The 20,232-nt window shown below is 41.8% G+C and overlaps 2 protein-coding genes across 2 annotated transcripts; one reads left to right on the top strand and one right to left on the bottom strand.

Moving 5' to 3' along the window:
- Positions 1 to 549: 549 nt before the first annotated feature.
- On the bottom strand, positions 550 to 7,120 carry LOC124257394 (17-beta-hydroxysteroid dehydrogenase 13-like). Its single transcript, XM_046691439.1, has 6 exons — positions 6,855 to 7,120; positions 4,167 to 4,406; positions 3,073 to 3,179; positions 2,440 to 2,577; positions 1,656 to 1,772; positions 550 to 808 (listed from the first exon to the last, which is right to left on the bottom strand). Exons 1-6 carry the CDS (start codon positions 7,065 to 7,067, stop codon positions 724 to 726), a joined length of 900 nt encoding a protein of 299 aa, XP_046547395.1. The 5' UTR covers positions 7,068 to 7,120; the 3' UTR covers positions 550 to 723.
- Positions 7,121 to 7,185: 65 nt separating this feature from the next.
- Positions 7,186 to 19,869, top strand: LOC124257393 (bystin-like). Its single transcript, XM_046691438.1, is given in 12 exon segments — positions 7,186 to 7,408; positions 9,843 to 9,863; positions 9,865 to 9,929; positions 10,699 to 10,807; positions 11,832 to 11,933; positions 11,935 to 11,965; positions 12,499 to 12,641; positions 12,959 to 13,056; positions 14,113 to 14,191; positions 17,763 to 17,828; positions 18,391 to 18,599; positions 19,580 to 19,869. Coding segments are annotated over 12 exon segments (1,284 nt in total). The 5' UTR covers positions 7,186 to 7,276; the 3' UTR covers positions 19,809 to 19,869.
- The last annotated feature ends 363 nt before the right edge of the window (positions 19,870 to 20,232 follow it).

Here is a 20,232-nt window from a genome sequence, read left to right on the forward strand (position 1 = left end):
TTAGGCATGGAGTGCCAGGGTCTATTCATCCCTGGAATCTCCACTATGATTGGGCATGGAGTGCCAGGGTCTATTCATCCCTGGAATCTCCACTATGAGTTAGGCATGGAGTGCCAGGGTCTATTCATCCCTGGAATCTCCACTATGAGTTAGGCATGGAGTGCCAGGGTCTATTCATCCCTGGAATCTCCACTATGAGTTAGGCATGGAGTGCCAGGGTCTATTCATCCCTGGAATCTCCACTATGAGTTAGGCATGGAGTGCCAGGGTCTATTCATCCCTGGAATCTCCACTATGAGTTGGCCATGGAGTGCCAGGGTCTATTCATCCCTGGAATCTCCACTTTAGGCATGGAGTGCCGGGGTCTATTCATCCCTGGAATCTCCACTGTGAGTTGAGCATGGAGTGCCGGGGTCTATTCATCCCTGGAATCTCCACTGTGAGTTGAGCATGGAGTGACGAGGTCCAGGGACGAAGTCTATTCATCCCGGAAATCTCCACTGGAGTCTTCCAGAGTTGGTGGTTTTGGCAGTGAAATAACAACACAAGTTACGTTTTAAAAATCGCTTTATTGTCATTCTGACATTGTAAAATATCGGATATACTTGTAAATGGATAACAATATATATTGGTATAAAAAATCAATACTCAATTTCGGCCAAGTTTTTTTAAACATGTAGAAAAAGTACATGTAATCAAAGAAAACAACTGGAGCATGTTGTATCAGTCACTCTTTGAGTTGTACTGAGGGTCGATTCCATACTGGTGGAATTTCTTCAGCAGAGGGAGGGCTTTCTCTGGGAAAAGACTGGGGAAACAGAAACAGCATATCAATAACATTGTCAAACACACACTGGTAATACTTCCTGTATCATATGTTGAACTTATTTATAAATATATTTTTAAAAATCCATCCAAACAATACCTGAGTGAAACTCCCTGTTTATATATAAGTGCCAAGTGACTTCAGTGTGTGTGTTTACATTGTACTCAGATATAAACAATCGATATCTTAACATATTGTTTACATCATCCAATAGTTTGTCAAGCCTGTAGACATCTATGCATGTGTATCACATCATGATCAGTTTACTGGACTAGTTATGTGGAAACACTATCAATCATATAGTAACAATAATTACTAGTGTTTCAGCTCAGAGTGTACGGTGATGGAGACTGGTGACACCAGAATGGGCTTCACACATTGTACCAATTATGACAAGCAACCATTCAAACACTACTATACAACTGATGATTTTATACAGTCCCGACACCTGAAGATCTGCGTTTGAATTGATAATGAGTAACCTATGCTTGTCGTAAGAGGCCTAGGCGACTAACGGGATTGGGTGGTCAGGCTCGCTGACTTGGTTGACACGCCCCAATTGCGTAGATTGATGCTAATGCTGTTGATCACTGTATTGTCTGGTCCAGACTCGATTATTTACAGACCGCTGCCATGTAGCTGGAATATTGCCGAGTGTGGCATAAAACTAACTCACTCACTCATACAATTCCATCATCCATGACATCATGCAATGTGTGACAATTCGGTGACATCAAAGTTTTAAGAATATGTTGCAGCACTGATCTTGGCATTAACTAATATATGCCAACTGCCTTTAGTCACACAACAGTCTCTACAGTGTACGTACGCGGCAGTCCTCAGCTGTAGCCACATCCTTCGTGGCACATACACCTCCTTCTCCCCTCGCAACATCCCATCAATGGCTGTAATGGCTGTCTCCTTGGGGGTCAAAATTGGGTCAAACCTGAGCCAAATGAAGACAGACAATATATAACCACATGAGCACATATGATTTAAAAGCTAAATTATGACAGCATTTTTGGTTGTCATTTTCCACAAACCAATCTCAGATCAAGATATCAGAGTTATGAGGCACGTAACTCTTAGGCTCTGAACTGGCTGAAAAAAACATGTCTTGCTATATATGCTGTGTGATTCTTGAAGGGACTGATATGCTTCGCTAGTTACTGTTACCCGAGAAGGCGTAATTGATGTTTTCTTTAAATTAATAAATATATTCATTACATGGCCTTTGTGTTCTTATACTGGCTACCCGTGAAGATCCGGGTTAGAATTGGTCTTCAGTAACCCAAGCTTGTCATATGAGGCGACTATCAGGATCGGGTGGTCAGGCTCGCTGACTTGGTTGACAGATGTCATGGCATCCCCATTGCATTGATTGATGCTCATGCTGTTGATCACTTGATTGTCCGGTCAAGACTCGATTATTTACAGACTGCCACCATATAGCTGGAATACTGCTGAGTGCAGCTAGACAACAAACCAACCAACCAATCTAAACTGGCTTATCATACTACATATTGGATCATGTGTGTGGAGATAAGCTTCATACCCTACTTAAATAGTTACAGAGCTTTTGATTAAGCATGAACAAAAAGAATTCTCCCTACCTGCTCTTTGGGTATTTACATAGTCCTGTGTCAACAAAAAATGGACAGACCACAGTGGTCTGCACCCCCGGCTTCCCCAGTCGATCAATCTCCTCCCTCAGGGCCTCTGTGAAGCCGAATACAGCATACTTGGACGAGCTGGAAACAGGAAGAATAAGTGGGTACGAGGGTCAGGAAGTGAATGATTATCAAAATTCTGGGGGCAATCTGCTGCTGAGTGGGTGACGAAAGAGAGAGAGGAACATTTTTTTATTTTTGTATGAACTTTGTATTACTGCTTAAGAATGTCCGAAATTACACAGGTCACAGACGCTTATCACCTGCACACATTGTGAAAGACACAAATCTCACTCTGACAAATCATTAAAAATAACAGTTCTATTTGTCTTAATTCTGGTGATATTGGTACCAGGTAACCTGTGTTGGTCATTTGAGATGACAATGGACCATGTGGTCAGACTCGTGAAAATGCTGATTGCATGCCATTGGAGCCCAACAGTATGGACTGTTGTTGACAATACCATGATGACAAATAACAGAACAGTGTCGAGACATTACTTTTCTTTAAAGCTTTGAACTACTGGAAAACTTAAAATCCAACAAATCTACACCTGACATTAAACTATGTCTCACCTGTAATCAACCAAGAATGCTGTTCCAGACTTTGCTGATGATGAAGCAATGTTCATGATGACTCCATTGTTGGCCTCAAGCATGGAAGGCAGAAACTCACGAACAGTCTGCAAGAAATCTGTCAGAATGAAAGAAGCTCTCCACAAGGGAGACAACTCATACCCATGGTGGTAACTGGTCTAGATATAGGGGTAGAGTTAATTTAACCTAAAGTACAGTATTCATCTGTGAAATAAATTTTCAAAGAGTACACAACCAAAATTCAACACTGATATTTGATGTTGTTCAAAAGTCAACATTTACACTTTCAATTCCAAACAAAAGTAAATGCTGTTGCAACATTAAAAGCTGATGTTGATTGAACAATAAAATTTCAACATCGTAACTTTCACATCCATTTCTCTATCACACTCACAGCAAGAATACACCTTTGACTATTTTGTTTGTTTGGTGTTTAATGACTGGGGGTGGGTATTGCAGAGAATTTCCATATTGCAATATGTATTGCAATATATTGCGTGAAGTATTTTTACACAAACTCTACTGATAATCGAGGTAATGCTTGATTTATAGAGCAAATACACAGCAAAATCACTATGCTTGATTAAGCTTTAATAACAACTTTTATTCATGATTAAAAATAACAATGTGAATAATATTTGGCACAAATGAAAAAAGGAAATATCCGAAGGTTTCCGAGTGTTACGAAGTTTTCCGAATGCAAGTCAAAACACAGGTTTTCGATCAGGGTATCGCAATACGTATCATTTTCATGTCTGAACCGGTAAATACCGGTAAACCGGTTATATTGCGCAGCCCTATTAATGACACAACCAGTAATATTCCAGGTATATGATGGTGGTCTGTAAATAATCAGGTATGGACCAGACAAGCCAGTGACTGACATCATGAGCATCTGTGCAATAGGGATACAATGACATGTATCAAGTCTGGCCACCCAATTTGTCACTTCTTACAAAAACTGTGGATTGTTGAAAGCCAATTCTAGCCCACATTTACACAAGTAAGTAGATCGCTGGATAACACTGTGGCCAACTAAGAGATGGTTGTTATGGTCCTTGTCCAATTCTTACCCAGAAATGAGCCAAGGTGTTCACTTCAAATGTGCGACGGATATGCTTCTCCTGCATGTCGAGAACCGGTCCACCGTACAGGATGCCAGCGTTGTTGACCAAGATGTCCACGTTGCCCACCTCCCTCCTCACACGGTCAGCAATGGTATGTACGTCGTCGGTGGAGGTGACGTCACAGATGTAGGTGTGGACTGTGGCACCAATATGACGGACTTCATCAGCTGTTCCTTCATTGTTCTCCTGTAAGATGTAAAACATCTTTGGACATGTACAATCTTTCATATCAAATGGTAAGTGACAATAGTGAGTGAGTTGGATTTGAAACTGTTTTGTACATTATTCACATTTTATGACAGCATGTCAGCTTAATGTGGCAGGATAGTATTAAGTGATGCACGTCTCAGAGGTTGGCCACATTGGTGAAACTCATGAGTACAGATAAAGTGCTAACAAACCAAGAAATAAAACGGGTGTGAACAGGGATTAGAACCTTCCATCAAACCAAGAGAAATGTGGCCACCTGTTCCCCAGTAGGTAGTGTGAGTGTGTATGTGATGCTCAACTTCATATAAATTGCAAAGTTATGGAGTTGATTTTCTGATTTAAAAGGAAAGAACACTCCAACTTTAAAATATTGAAATATGGATTAGCATTTTCTTCACAGATTCAAAATTTGCTTATCATGCATATAATGAACTATAATCTTGATTCATGTGTCTTGTATTCAGCATTTTTCTGGTAGCACCAAGTGAAATGGCAGTTATCTGAGGACTGAGAAACGTAAAAAACATACATCATCAGAGTTTCGCAGAACATACAAATTACAATACCCAGTGTTACCCACCACCCTGGTACCTACTCCCCACCGTTTATAACAGTAGCACTAGTAGGTCGATTTATGCATCTGCCCAGACAGCAGATTTGGGGTAAGAAGCCTTGTGTTGACTGCCAATTTTATAGTTACAGTACAACCAGAAATTATTGAGAATTTAAAGATTGTAATTTTTAATATTTTTTTTCACTCATTATTCAAGTATTAAATGTGAATATTAGCAGAACATAACTCCAGATTGAAAGACAGGTGAACAGTTAGTATTTTGTCAAGTCACCATGGGCAGCAATGCAGGCTTCAATGCGGCTGGGCATACTACTGATCAAAGAAGTTAGAAAGTCGTGGTCCATGCTGCCCCAATATCGGACCACCTCTTCTTTCATTTCAGCAATATTTGTCAGATTTTTCTTATTGACACTTTCCTTCATAAGTCCCCAAACATTTTCTTTTGGATTTAGGTCAGGGCTATAGCTTGGCCCATCTAATAATGTCATATTTTGGGTCCGAAACCAGGCCTGTGAATGCTTTGAACGATGTTTTGGGTCGTTGTCCTGCTGGAAAATCCAAAAATTTCCATAGAACACGTGAGCAGATGGAAGTAAATGTCCCTCGAGAATATCTGTGTACCGCTCACTGTTCATATTCCCTTCAAATACACAGAGGGGCGTTGCCCCTAACACAGATATGCCACCCCAGACGTTAAATTTCGGACTGTACTTTGGGCGCTGATACAAAGTTTTTTTCGCTTTGTTTCAACCAGAATTTCAGTGTATTAGGAAACAGCCACACAGAACTTTCATCGAGAAAATCACATTGTCCCAGTTAACATTTCTATGCTGTAAGCACCAGTTCAACCTTCGCTCCTTTTGTTCAGGTTTCATGATTGGTGATGGAATTCCTTGTCTTTTCAGCCAACCCATTGCATGCAGCTCAGTTCTAATTGTCTCCTTACAGACAGCCACAGTTCCTCTATCAATCATATCCTGCCTTTAGTTTTCTAAACTCCTTCATTTGTTTTTACAAACAAGAATACCAAGCCGCCTCCTGTCACCGACAGTCAATTTTCTGGGCCTACCTGCGCCTCCCTGGTGCTCAATGCCATATCCATTTGCAATATTTTTCAAAACACGATAAACAGTGGACAAAGGGATGCCTATTCTACTTGAAATCACTTTAGCTGATCTGATGTCCTTGTTATAATACTCTAAAATCAACTTCCTCTTCTCTAAATCATCCATACTGAGGATCACTGAAAATGTCGTCTGCTAGCAAAGGTAATACAAAGGAGGATAACTCTTCACAAACTAATGAAAAAGGATTAACGGAGTTGTCTCTCTTGAATGAAACCAAGCACTTGATAGCTGGTCAAGGTTGATTATACTAGAAATCCAATTAAGCATATTCCTAAAATTCTCAATAATTTCTGGTCATACTATAGAATCACAATGGTGTCTGAAGGTCATTTCTAGGAAACATTCGTACAAGGAAGAAATTCACGGAGTATGATGTAAATAAAAGATCGTAAAATGTCGTAGGTCGTAGATGTTAGGAAAGCGTTTCAACAGATAAGCATGATAAGGAGTTATATTACACCTAGCACAGAGCCGCGATGGGATCCTGCACTGCAGTCCAAACATGTCTACACTGTAGCCTACACCGGTGACACCATCGCAGAACATACAGCACCTATTACTCCAACACCACTAACTTTAAGGATCGAACTTTGAACAGTTGAAGAAGAGGCATGCCAGATCAGTGAAACTGTCTAGTTGGCAGTCTGAGCCAGTTAACACTATAGTGAGCTGCGCCCGGTATACTGCACTCGTGACAATGATGTAAATAAGCACACGTCTCACCTTATTGATATCCCACAGTATGAGCGACGCTCCGAGGCGGGCAAACTCCAGTGACAGTTCCCGGCCAATGCCGTGCCCTGCACCTGTGATCAGTACTTTCTTCCCGCGGACATCTTGTCTGGCGGGTGGCACGATCAGTCGATAAAAAGATTCCAAATAAAGATAGATAATTTTCAGCAACAGCGAAAGTGTTTCTCCTATTGACGCTTTCATTATTTTCGGGTCAACGGCCACACGTTTTGACTGGTACCACTGTTGAGGTGCGCATAGTCCAGCTCCGAACAGTGTCTTTTTTCGCCAAAGCTAGCGATATGCGAGACGGGGCCCAGCTTACGTTGTAAGGAGCGTAAGGTATATTTCCGCTTCCGTGTCCACAACACGTGTGGACGGTATCTCGTTTACAAACGAATTACGGAAATAATATGGGTAAAGTAAAGAAAATGCGTCGATCACAAGGAGGAGAGGGCGACCTAGCACAACAATACATGGAGGACACAAGCATAAAACAAAAAAGTAGAGCAAAAGTTCGACTAAGGAAAGAGGAAGACGAAGAGGTTGGCTATTTGAGCACTTATTATAATCGTGATACTTGTTCTAGTTGGCTGGTTGTTGTGCAAGTCCATTGACACCATGCTAGCCGCGAGGCACGCCTATCCAATAATCTATGTCATTTTCTGTGAATTAGTAGCCTTCAAATGCAGTTTGGCAGGTCAGTTTCCTTTTTAATCAGTAAGGTTCACGTAAACACTGAAAACAAGGCAGCTGAGAATTTGTGAAAAAAATGCATATCACGTTTACCATGTTTACATGTAAAGCACTGCAACGAGAAAATATTTTGCTTGGTCAGTGACTTCAAAATGTTACTTATTTGAGGTAAAATAAGTTCAGAACCTTTGTATCAGATGTAATCCCTTGACAACACTGTCAACTTTCAGAATCTGAGTGGCGATATATGTCACCCACGAGCCATAACGTGTAAGTTTACATAGTGCTAGATGATCATGATGATGTGCGGGAAGTAAGTATATAGTGAAGGATAAAATCTAATCCTTATAATATAGACCATCAAACTCCATAATTGTTGTGTATTATAAAGCACAATATGTTGCAAACTGTCATATTTTCCAACTGTTGACAATAAGCATTTGGTAACGGATGGGTACTGGTAAGGAATTACCCCCGAACCGGCCCCAAGCCGAACCGGCCCCTGATATTTAACCCGAACCGGCCCCTGGTATTTGACCCAAACCGGCCCCGAGAAGTAAATATTTCTACATTGACATATGAATTAAAGTTCCTTTAACATAAATGACGAAAACATATTACTCATATGTCTTTACATGTAATATCGATTTTTGAAAATATATTAGCGAATATTAGTGTCGATGAGAGGCAAGTGAACATGCAAGTGCTGCTGATCACGAGATCCCGTGGTAGAGGACATTTTATGTAATTCTTTTAAGAATCTAAAAGATCAATTGCAAAACAATATTAAAGTAAAACGTGTTCTTACATTTCGTTGTATCGTATCCACAGAATTGACACATTAATTCAATACAAGAATAGCGCATAAATCCAATATAATGAATTCACGTTTCAGCTTTGTTACGCCCAAGTTTCCAGTAACGAAAAATAATGTCGTCCTTCATCTTTTCGCATGTTTCCATGTGTGGAACATTTGTCAAGATTTTCAACACACATTAACCACGTTTCACAGAGTGAATTCTGCTAACATTATGAAAACATTCTTCAGCTCCAAAATTAAACTGTTATTTTACGCACGTCTCACTGAGCGATTAAAGTGAATGTGTTGTTTTAATATTTCTTTGAACGGATTATCGTGAGCGAATTAATGTACATGTTGTCTTAGGCGTATGCTCTTACTTGACACTGATTGCGTTCACTCAATGTCACCTGCACCGTATACTGTTATCTTCACCTTGCGTAAAATCTTATAAAAGACATTATCTGAAGGACATGATTCATAATTTGTTCATCATGGATAACGTGTCCGATTATGCGTTTACTGCTCACTGAGATGCCGTGAAAGACAACAGTGCCTATATAATAAATTAATTGAAATCTTCATGTCTATACATATATAATAAATTAATTAAAATCTTCATGTCTGTATATATATATATAATAAATTAACTGAAATCTTCATGTCTATATATATATAATAAATTAATTGAAATCTTCATGTCTGTATATATATATAATAAATTAACTGAAATCTTCATGTCTATATATATATATATATATTAATTGAAATCTTCATGTCTGTTTATATATATAATAAATTAATTGTAATCTTCATGTCTGTATATATATATAATAAACTGAAATCTTCATGTCTATATATATATAATAAATTCATTGAAATCTTCATGTCTGTATATATATAATAAATTAACTGAAATCTTCATGTCTGTCTGATTAATTGTCTGTCTGATTATCGTTAATTAACCCAGGGGCCGGTTCGGGTGCGGGGAGCGGGGACGGTTTGGTTTAAATATCCAGGGGCCGGTTTGGGTTAAATATCCAGGGTCCGGTTCGGCTTGGGGCCGGTTCGGGTGTATCCCCTGGTAAGTATACATTACATGTATGAACTATTATTTTGCACAAACAAGTGTCTGGTCATTTGATCATGATTTTAGATCATGATAGATTAGCATGATTAACTGTGCCATGCCTGAAACATGCTGCAGATAACCAATTTCCATCGAATGAGGTTGTAACACTAGAAACTGGCATCAAGGTATGTATTGTCACTGGCAGGTTCTTAGCCCTAAATAAAACGAAAGGGAAGTAACACTGTCAATGTCCCTAATCAAATTTGCTCACATTTCAAGCCAACAGATGTGGCTACAACATGAGATATAGATCACAAATATAATTATATAATGTAGATATGTTTAAATATGCATGATATCAGTTTCTTCTGTCACATGTGCAGGTGTTTTTAATTGTTTTCTTCTGCTGCAGTTTGTTGATGAGAAGCTGTCAAAAAAAGATTTTGGCACAAGCCCGAGCACAGCAAGAGGAACTTGAGGAGGAAATTGGACCTCAGAAGTAGGGAAATACTTTTGTTGACATTCTGAACCAGAAACTTGAAGATCCTTCCTGTGTGTCAAATGTTCAGGAGATTTGTGTTTGGTCATGTCAACCAATGAAGATTAGTAACATGATCTTTGTAAATAAACATTGGTCTGTATTCATTAAGTACCTTAAGCATATTATTATCACCAATATGGCACATATTTTTGTTATTGTACTGGACATTTTCATGTCTTGGATATACAGTGTTTTGTTTAATATTAAAACATTATTTGACAAGATCACCGAAAGAAAAGTATGTGAAGCGGTGTGGTTTTGTTAATAAAGCATTTGCATATCACACTGAAGACCCAGGTTTTATTCCACACATTGGTACATTTTTGTGAAGCCCATATATGGTGTACATTGTACCTACTTTGATATTGCTAGAAAGTAGAATATTGATGAAAGCAGTGTAAAACTCACCCGCTTACTCAACCCAAAACAGTGCTATACACATTTGTGGACAAACTACTTGCTCCACTTTTGTAAACCAAAGTTGACTGGACTGACACATTACCCAGTGAGAAACACCGAGTCTGCAGCTGATACAATACCTACTGGGGTCTTTGTCATATGGTTATTGTTTCCAACATGTGCAGTGAACTTGGCGGGACACTTTACGATTATGTCCAGATAAACTGGGTCACATCAATGATAAATGGAGCTAAGGCAAGGGCACTTAATTTTCCCCAAGTAATTCATGCTCAGTTCAGTTTCATGATTTACAACATTTGTCTTCCAGAAAAAAAGTCGGTCCCAAAACTGTGAGTCTTGGTCCAGGTCCCTCCCATGATGCATCAGACTCAGAAGATGACCTTGGATCAGAAGATGAAGAACATTATGAACCAATTGTAAGTTCAGCTGTCACTCCTTGCAGTCACAGAAGTGAAGAAAACGGCTGCAAACAATGAAATATTCATGCCTAACAAAAATACTCACGATCACTGCTACATACAAACTATTCACTGCTCACAATCACTGCTACATACAAACTGTTCACTCTTCATAGCCACTAGTACATACAAACTATACACTGATTACTGCTGCAGACATATATTCATGCATAATAACTAGGGCTGCAATGAATACACTATGTGGCGAATATGATGCGTATCATGAATATTGGATAACGAATACGAATAATTATTCACAAATACAATATTGTAGTTAAGTGATTGATGTACAGTATGGAACGGACATGTTGACAGTGTTAATTTGTCACAGCAATAACCAGTGATCTCATGACACTCAAATTTGGTATGTAATAGTTATAATCGACAGTACCATGTGCAGTCTTGGCAAACTAACATGACTTGCACTACTGCAATGCTAGTACATGTTCCATTCTTGCATATCTCACTTTGGAAAGGACATAAGGGTTGAAGTAAAACACGCATCCTTAAAAAAAATCGTAAATATGCGTTAATATTCGGTTCTGGTGACCACGAATAACGAATTGAATTCATGAAGGGCTACGGTTCGATTCACCGAATATGCGAGTGAATCATTACAGCCTTAATAATAACAGTGTATGAAATAAGGCCTGTCCGACCGCCCGAGATGGGCTAGATTTCTGACGGACGGTCTAAATTTTCAGCTAGCCATCCCGATGGTCTGGTCCAAAGTTTAACATGTTCCATACATCTTAGTAAACACTGACTTTTTTCATTGGGATGTCTGGTCTGGTTAAATCCATTTTTGGCTGGTAACATTTTGAAGTTACCAGCCCTGATGTCTGGCTTATTTCATACACTGATAATGATTACATTTGCAGTCACTGCTACTATTAAATCCTCAATCGCAGTCCCAAAGACAACAGGTCGAAGTCAGAAAATCTACTTCATCAGTGTTTCCTAATCCGTTGCTGTATTTCAGGAAGTTAATGCTGATGACGAGAAGGCAATGGAGATGTTCATGTCACATAACCCGCCGGTCAGACGCACGCTGGCTGATATCATCATGGAGAAGATCACTGAAAAAACAAACAGAGATTAAAACACAGTTATCAGGTAACCATGGCAACAGAAGTAAAATGTAGATCAGGACAGTTAATAATGAAATGCATGTTAAAAAACTCAAGTGCTCTTAGATAACACAAAGAAATTGACAGACTGGTTATAGAGTTGCCAACCTTAATGACATGTCATCTTTGTTTTTGGAGATCTTGCCAATGCCAACATGATCAAGCATTACTCATTATTCTCATTAAACCTTTGAAGATCCAGGTTAGAATTGGTCTCCAGTAGCCCATGCTTGTCAAAAGGGGTGACTATCAGGATGTCATCGTATCCCAATTGTGTAGATCGATGCTCATGCTGTTGATCACTGGATTGTTTGGTCCAGACTTGATTATTTACAGTCTGCCGTCATATTGCTGGAATATTGCTGAGTGCGGCATCAAACAACCAACCTACCAACCATTCTCATTATCTTATGAGACAGCAGAAGACCTTATTTGATGCCTTGAAAGATCCAGCTGCCGGATGCGATGCTGCTCACCATGTATGTGTGATGTGTGTGATACGTGTGTCATGTGTTGCAGACAACGCCAGTGTTCAGATGCAGCAGCTGGATGAGAGGGTGGTCACGATGTACCGAAGTATCCGACAAATTCTGCAGAAATACAGAAGTGGGAAACTACCTAAAGCCTTCAAGATCATCCCAACATTACGGAACTGGGAACAGGTAGGTACTGTGGGAGAAAGCGATCATTATGATTTCAAATTGTAAACACCAAACATCATGTTTTACCTTCGTTCCAGCTGACATGCTGTGTTATAAATGAAATACTGTTCAAGATGGTGATAAACACATCCGAGTGAGGGGCCCATGTAAAGATAGATATACTTGAGTCCTCACCCTGCCTTCCTGACACCCTCCCCTCCCTCAAGATCCATTGAAAACTTCCCCGAGGCCCAGGTTTATTTCTCTCCTGTGTACTTTGGGTGAAGGTTCTAGGTGTCCCCTGCCATGACATCATCCCTTTCTCCTCCATGTTCTAGATCCTGTACCTGACAGAGCCCGAGACCTGGTCAGCAGCCACTATGTGCCAGGCCACCAGAATATTTGTGTCCAATCTCAATGTCAAGATGTCTCAAAGGTAACACCTTGTTGATATCCTGATTACGACCAAGAAAGAGTGTGAGTGAGTTTAGTTTTACGCTGCACTCAGCAATGTGCCAGCTATATGGCGGCGGTCTGTAAATAATCGAGTCTGGACCAGACAGTCCAGTGATCAACAGCATGAGCATCGATCTGCGCAATTGGGAACCGATGACACGTGTCAACTAAGTCAGCGAGCCTGACCACCCAATCCCATTAGTCGCCTCGTAGGACAAGCATGGGTTACTGAAGATCAGTATTCTAACCCGGACCTTCACGGGTAACGTCCAACAAAGACCAAGATGAGGTCTCTCATAAATCTGCCTTTTATTGTCCCCCCCCACACACATGGAACGGGGGACTATGTATTCAGCGGCGTCCGTATGTCCGTCCATCCCGATTCTTGTTAACGCGATATCTCATGAACTGTTGTACTCGATGTCTTCAAATTTGGTGACAGCCTACAGTGGGGGATTACACAGACACCAGTCAATTTTGGTGGACTTGACCTTATTTTCAAGGTCACTGCAACACTTTGACCACTTTTAAAACTCTTGTTAACACGATATCTCATGAACTGTTGTACCCGATGTCTTCAAATCTTGTGATAGCCTACAGTGGGGGATTACACAGACACCAGTCAATTTTGGTGGACTTGACCTTATTTTCAAGGTGACCACGACACTTTGACCACTTTTCAAACTCTTGTTAACGCGATATCTCATAAAACATTGACCCAATGTCTTCAATTATGTTAACAGCCTACATTGGGTGATTATGCAGACACCAGCCATATCAGGCATCTTGTATGTGACCAAAAAATAAAAAGTAGTAGATGTGTTATAAATATTCCATTCTTTAGCGGTGGGGGACATTGTCACATCATAGGCAAGCACTTGTTTACATAGGTTCATGCCTATTTTAGACAATACTGCCACTACATATGTATGTGTAGATATGAAACAAAACCTTCAGTTTCCTTCTGGTTTAGCCAGGTTGAGCACTAAGTGTACTCTGGCCTGCAGGTGTGTCACATGTTTCTTTCTCCTCCCAGGTTCTTCAACCTTGTCCTGTATCCCCGGGTCAGAGATGACATTGCAGAGTACAATAGACTCAACTTCCATCTGTACATGGTGAGATCCTGTATACATCGCAACTGTGTTGTTTATTATAACTAATTGTTGGCAGTAAAAGCAGACATTACCTTTCTATATATGTTTCTTACTTACTCGTAGCTTATCAGCACACCTCCATCAAGCACTCTCCTCTACACCTGCATCAAGCACATTCCCACACACTTGCCTCAGGTACTCCAGAGCTGCAGATAACTTTTTGGGTCATTGAGTTATGTACTCGCTTGTGTTCATCTCAATTGGGTATCCTAATTTTCCTTTGAGTAACCAAATATATTGTACCCATGCATCAAGCACTCTCCTCCTCACCTGCATCAAGCACTCTCTTCCTCACCTGCATCAAGCACTCTCCTCCTCCTCACCTGCATCAACCTCTCTCCTCCTCACCTGCATCAAGCACTCTCCTCCTCACATGCATCAAGCACTCTCCTCCTCACCTGTATCAAGCACTTTTCTCCGCACCTGCATCAAGCACTCTTCTCCACACCTGCATCAATCACAATCCCACACACCTGCCTCAAGTACTCTCCTCTACACCTGCATCAAGCACTCTCCTCTATACCTGCATCTCTACACCTGTATCAAGCCCTCTACTCTACACCTGTATCAAGCACTCTCCTCCACATCTGCATCGTCCTTTCTTCTCTACACCTGCATCAAGAACTCTCCAATGCACCTGCATCAAGGACTGTCCTCTACACCTGTATCAAGCCCTCTACTCCTGTATCAAGCACTCTCCAATACACCTGTATCAAGGACTGTCCTCTACACCTGCATCAAGCACTCTCCAATACACCTGTATCAAGGACTGTTCTCTACACCTGTATCAAGCACTCTACTCTACACCTGTATCAAGCACTCTCCTCCACATCTGCATCGTCCTTTCTTCTCTACACCTGCATCAAGCACTCTCCAATGCACCTGCATCAAGGACTGTCCTCTACACCTGTATCAAGCCCTCTACTCTTCACCTGTATCAAGCACTCTCCTCCACATCTGCATCATCCTTTCTTCTCTACACCTGCATCAAGCACTCTCCTATACACCTGCATCAAGCTCTCTTCTCTACACCTGCATCAAACACTCTCCTCTACACCTGCATCAAGCCCTCTCCTCTACACCTGCATCAAGCCTTCTACTCTACACCTGTATCAAGCACTCTCCTCCACATCTGCATCGTCCTTTCTTCTCTACACCTGCATCAAGCACTCTCCTATATACCTGCATCAAGGACTGTCCTCTACACCTGCATCAAGCACTCTCCTATACACCTGCATCAATCACTCTCCTATACACCTGCATCAAGCACTGTCCTCTACACCTGCATCAAGCACTCTCCTCTACACCTGCATCAAGGACTGTCCTCTACACCTGCATCATACACCTGCATCAAGCCTTCTACACCTGCATCAATCACTCTCCTATACACCTGCATCAAGCACTGTCCTCTACACCTGCATCACACCTGCATCAAGCACTCTCCTCTACACCTGCATCAAGCACTGTCCTCTACACCTGCATCACACCTGCATCAAGCACTCTCCTATACACCTGCATCAAGCACTTTCTCCCTACACCTGTCATCACCTGCACTCCTATACACCTGCATCAAGTCCTCTACACCTGCATCAAGCACTCTCCTATACACCTGCATCAAGTACTCTCCAATACACCTGTATCAAGGACTGTCCTCTACACCTGCATCAAGCCTTCTCTACACCTGCATCAAGCACTGTCCTCTACACCTGCATCAAGCACTCTCCAATACACCTGTATCAAGGACTGTCCTCTACACCTGTATCAAGCACTCTACTCTACACCTGTATCAAGCAACACCTGTATCACTCTCTCCACATCTGCATCGTCCTTTCTTCTCTACACCTGCATCAAGCACTCTCCAATGCACCTGCATCAAGGACTGTCCTCTACACCTGTATCAAGCCCTCTACTCTTCACCTGTATCAAGCATTCTCCTCCACATCTGCATCGTCCTTTCTTCTCTACACCTGCATCAAGCACTCTCCAATACACCTGTATCAAGGACTGTCCTCTACACCTGCATCAAGCACTCTCCAATACACCTGTATCAAGGACTGTCCTCTACACCTGTATCAAGCCTTCTACTCTACACCTGTATCAAGCACTCTCCTCCACATCTGCATCGTCCTTTCTTCTCTACACCTGCATCAAGCACTCTCCTATATACCTGCATCAAGGACTGTCCTCTACACCTGCATCAAGCACTCTCCTATACACCTGCATCAACCACTCTCCTATACACCTGCATCAAGCACTGTCCTCTACACCTGCATCAAACACTCTCCTCTACACCTGCATCAAGGACTGTCCTCTACACCTGCATCAAGCCTTCTCTACACCTGCATCAAGCACTGTCCTCTACACCTGCATCAAGCACTCTCCTATACACCTGCATCAAACACTCTCCTATACACCTGCATCAAGCACTCTCCTATACACCTGCATCAAGCACTGTCCTCTACGCCTGTATCAAGCACTCTCCTATACACCTGCATCAAGCTCTCTTCTCTACACCTGCATCAAACACTCTCCTCTACACCTGCATCAAACCCTCTCCTCTACACCTGCATCAAGCCTTCTCTCACGCCTGTATCAAGCAGTCTCTTCTACACCTGCATCAAGCAATCTCCTCTACACCTGTATATCAAGCAGTCTCTTCTACACCTTCATCAAGCACTCTCCTCTACACCTGCATCAAGCCTTCTCCTCTACACCTGTATATCAAGCACTCTCTTCTACACCTTCATCAAGCACTCTCCTCTACACCTGCATCAAGCACTCTCCTCTACACCTGCATCAAGCACTCTCCTCTACACCTCCATCAAGCACTGTCCTCTACACCTGCATCAAGCACTCTCCTCTACACCTGTATCAAGCGCTCTTACTACACCTGGACCACCTCAGTGATGTCGTGGTTAGAGCAGCTGCCCGGGCCCTGGAATGTCGCGTTATACCAAAAGACGTTAAAATATGGTATTTGTTGGTCCGACCCGTGAAGGTCCAGGCTAGAATATTGATCTTGAGTAACCCATGCTTGTCATTAGAGGCGACTAACGGGATCGGGTGGTCAGGATTGCTGACTTGGTTGACACATGTCATCGGTTCCCAATTGCGCAGATCGATGCTCATGCTGTTGATCACTGGATTGTCTGGTCCAGACTTGATTATTTCCAGACCACCGCCATATAGCTGGAATATTGCTGAGTGCGGCGTAAAACTAAACTCACCTACTCACCTGTTGGTCCCTGCCTGGCACTCGGCATTAATGGGTACAACAAGGACTGGTCGGATCGAAGTCGGTATAATGTGGGGTATTCATGTTTAATTGGGGCATGGTATCTCAGTGAGCTTGCACTATAAGACCAGCTTAGGTCATGTAGCTACACATACACATGCATGCACGTCGTCATATGAGCGAAATATTCTTAAGTGCGACGTTAAACCCCATTTCACCTCACCTCTTACTACACCTTCACTATGTACCTTCCACCACACCCAAATGAAGCACTGACTGAAGCCATTGTTTCTCCAGGCTGTTCAGAAGTCCCTCTTCAAGCCAGCCGCCTTCTTCAAAGGAATTCTCCTTCCTCTGTGTGAGGTAAGTTATTTCATCTGAATATAGTTGCAATCTGTAGCCATTTCTATGTGTAATGTCAGGCAGTGTTGTGGTGCTTTAAGATATCTCCTGTTAGTTGTGTGTTATTGTTGTCAGAATTATAGGGCCAAGTGAACTTCTCACAGCAAAGCTCTGAGTCCCATGTCAGATGACCATGTCTGTCAACATTAACTGAGATCTGAGTCTGCGATTTTAGTCACTTGTTCCAAGCCCTAGTCTTGTAAAATTTTGCCTAGTGTCAAGTTCGACCTAGTCTACCCAGTAGACTTGCCAAGACCAGTGTTTTACAAACTTATTACTATAAAAAACCTATTGTGACTAAATCTACTTTGGTTACATTTTGTTTTAATCAAAATTACACCACGACAGAAAGCCAGTTGTTTTACAAATTTCATGCATTCATCTACATTTGCCATTTCCAGACAGCATGAACCTGTACTCCAGACCATACTCCTGTTGATGCTAATTGTTTGCAAGTACTTCAACAAAGTATCTACTTAGTCTGAACTTTAACAAACACCTTTTACTGTTGCTTCCTGTTTAGTCCGGCAACTGCACCCTGAGAGAGGCTGTTATCATATCCAGTATCCTGGCAAAGAACACAATACCCATGCTGCACTCTGCTGCAGCCATTTTGAAAATTGCAGAGATGGACTACAACGGTGCTAACAGCATCTTCTTAAAGACCCTCCTAGACAAGAAGTATGCCTTGCCGTATAGAGTCATTGATGCCGTCGTCCACCACTTCACAAGGCAAGTAGCAGGACAGAGAGGTTGACAGACAATGAGGGGTCATTTATAGAGTGGGTTATGAAGAATAGATAATCAGATACAGAATTCCACTCATGAAGAACCAGGTTAAAATTGGTCTTCAGCAACCCATTCTTGTCATAAGAGGCGACTAATGGGATTGGGTGGTCAGGCTAGCTGGCTTTGCTGACACATGTCATCGTACCCCAGTTGAGTAGATCGATACTCATGCTGTTGGATCACTGGATTGTCTAGTCAAGAGTCGATTATTTACAAACCGCCATCATGTAGGTGGAATTGTGCTATGTGCAGCATTAAACAACAAAACAAGATACAGCATTATGTGATACAGAAAGGTTATCAGATACACCAAAACTTGATGCCTCAAGTAATATACCATGCTCTTTATGTTTCAAAGATTAGAATAAGTTTTTGGCAAACTATAATATCTGTTGGGGGTAGTGGTTAAAGCTATCGCTCATCACCAGAAGACCCAGCTTTGATTCCCTACATGGGTCCAATGTGTGAAGCCCATTTCTGTTGTCTTGATACTGCTGGAATATTGGCATAAACCATACTTACTCAGTCATAATATCTGTTGTTCAGTGCCCATGAAGGTCCGGGTTAGAATATTGGTCTTCAGTAACCCATGCTTGTCGTAAGAGGCGACTAAGGGGATCGGGTAGTCAGGCTCGCTGACTTGGTTGACACATGTCATCGGTTCCCAGCTGAACCATGCTCATGCTGTTGATCACTGGATTGTCTGGTCCAGACTTGATTATTGACCACCGCCATATAGCTGGAATATTGCTGAGTGCAGTGTAAAACAACAACCAAACATCTGTTGTTCAGGGTCAACATCATGACATAAATTAATTCTAACAGTTCTACAATCACACTTGGTAATGAGAGTGGTGAGAGCATTCATCATCAGGGATGTGATGCTACTGTTCCCCTAACTCCTGTCCATGTTTGATGTACAGGTTTGTGACAGACAAGCGCGAGCTCCCCGTGTTGTGGCATCAGAGTCTGCTGACCTTCATACAGCGCTACAAGGAAGACGTCTCCACGGAGCAGAAAGAGGCTCTGATGGAGCTGCTCCGGGTACAGACGCACCACACCATCACTAGTGAGATACGCCGGGAACTGGTCCACTCCAAGTGCCGCGATGCTGAGGACGCCCCAGGTCGGGCTGACATGGAGTTTGATTGATGTGATATGGACACATGGAGGGGTGGCGATGTAATTATGTATAATAAATGTTGATTTTGGAGACTGTGTCATGAAATCTTTTGTAAATGTGACAGTTATGGTGCTTCGATTACAATTGTGCCATCTACAATCTAAGCTAGAGTTTTTAGGCCTCACCCACAGAAGTGAACAATTTATTGTCAAATGTGATTAATAGCAAGCATGTACACATATCCACACAGGAAGACTTAAGTTGAAACATTCATACCATAACATGCATGAAGTCGGCCAGCCTGACCAGCCGATCCCATTAGTGGCCTAAGTTACCACAAGTTACAACAAGCATGGGCTGCTGTAGACCAATCTTAACCCAGATCTTCAGGGTAGGATGCTTTAAGGATATGGACTTCTATAAGGATTACAGACCAAAACAACAGTAACTGAA

The sequence above is a fragment of the Haliotis rubra genome, unplaced genomic scaffold (assembly GCF_003918875.1).
Source record: "Haliotis rubra isolate DU_JTF1 unplaced genomic scaffold, ASM391887v1 Scf66, whole genome shotgun sequence".
Lineage (NCBI taxonomy): Eukaryota > Metazoa > Mollusca > Gastropoda > Lepetellida > Haliotidae > Haliotis > Haliotis rubra.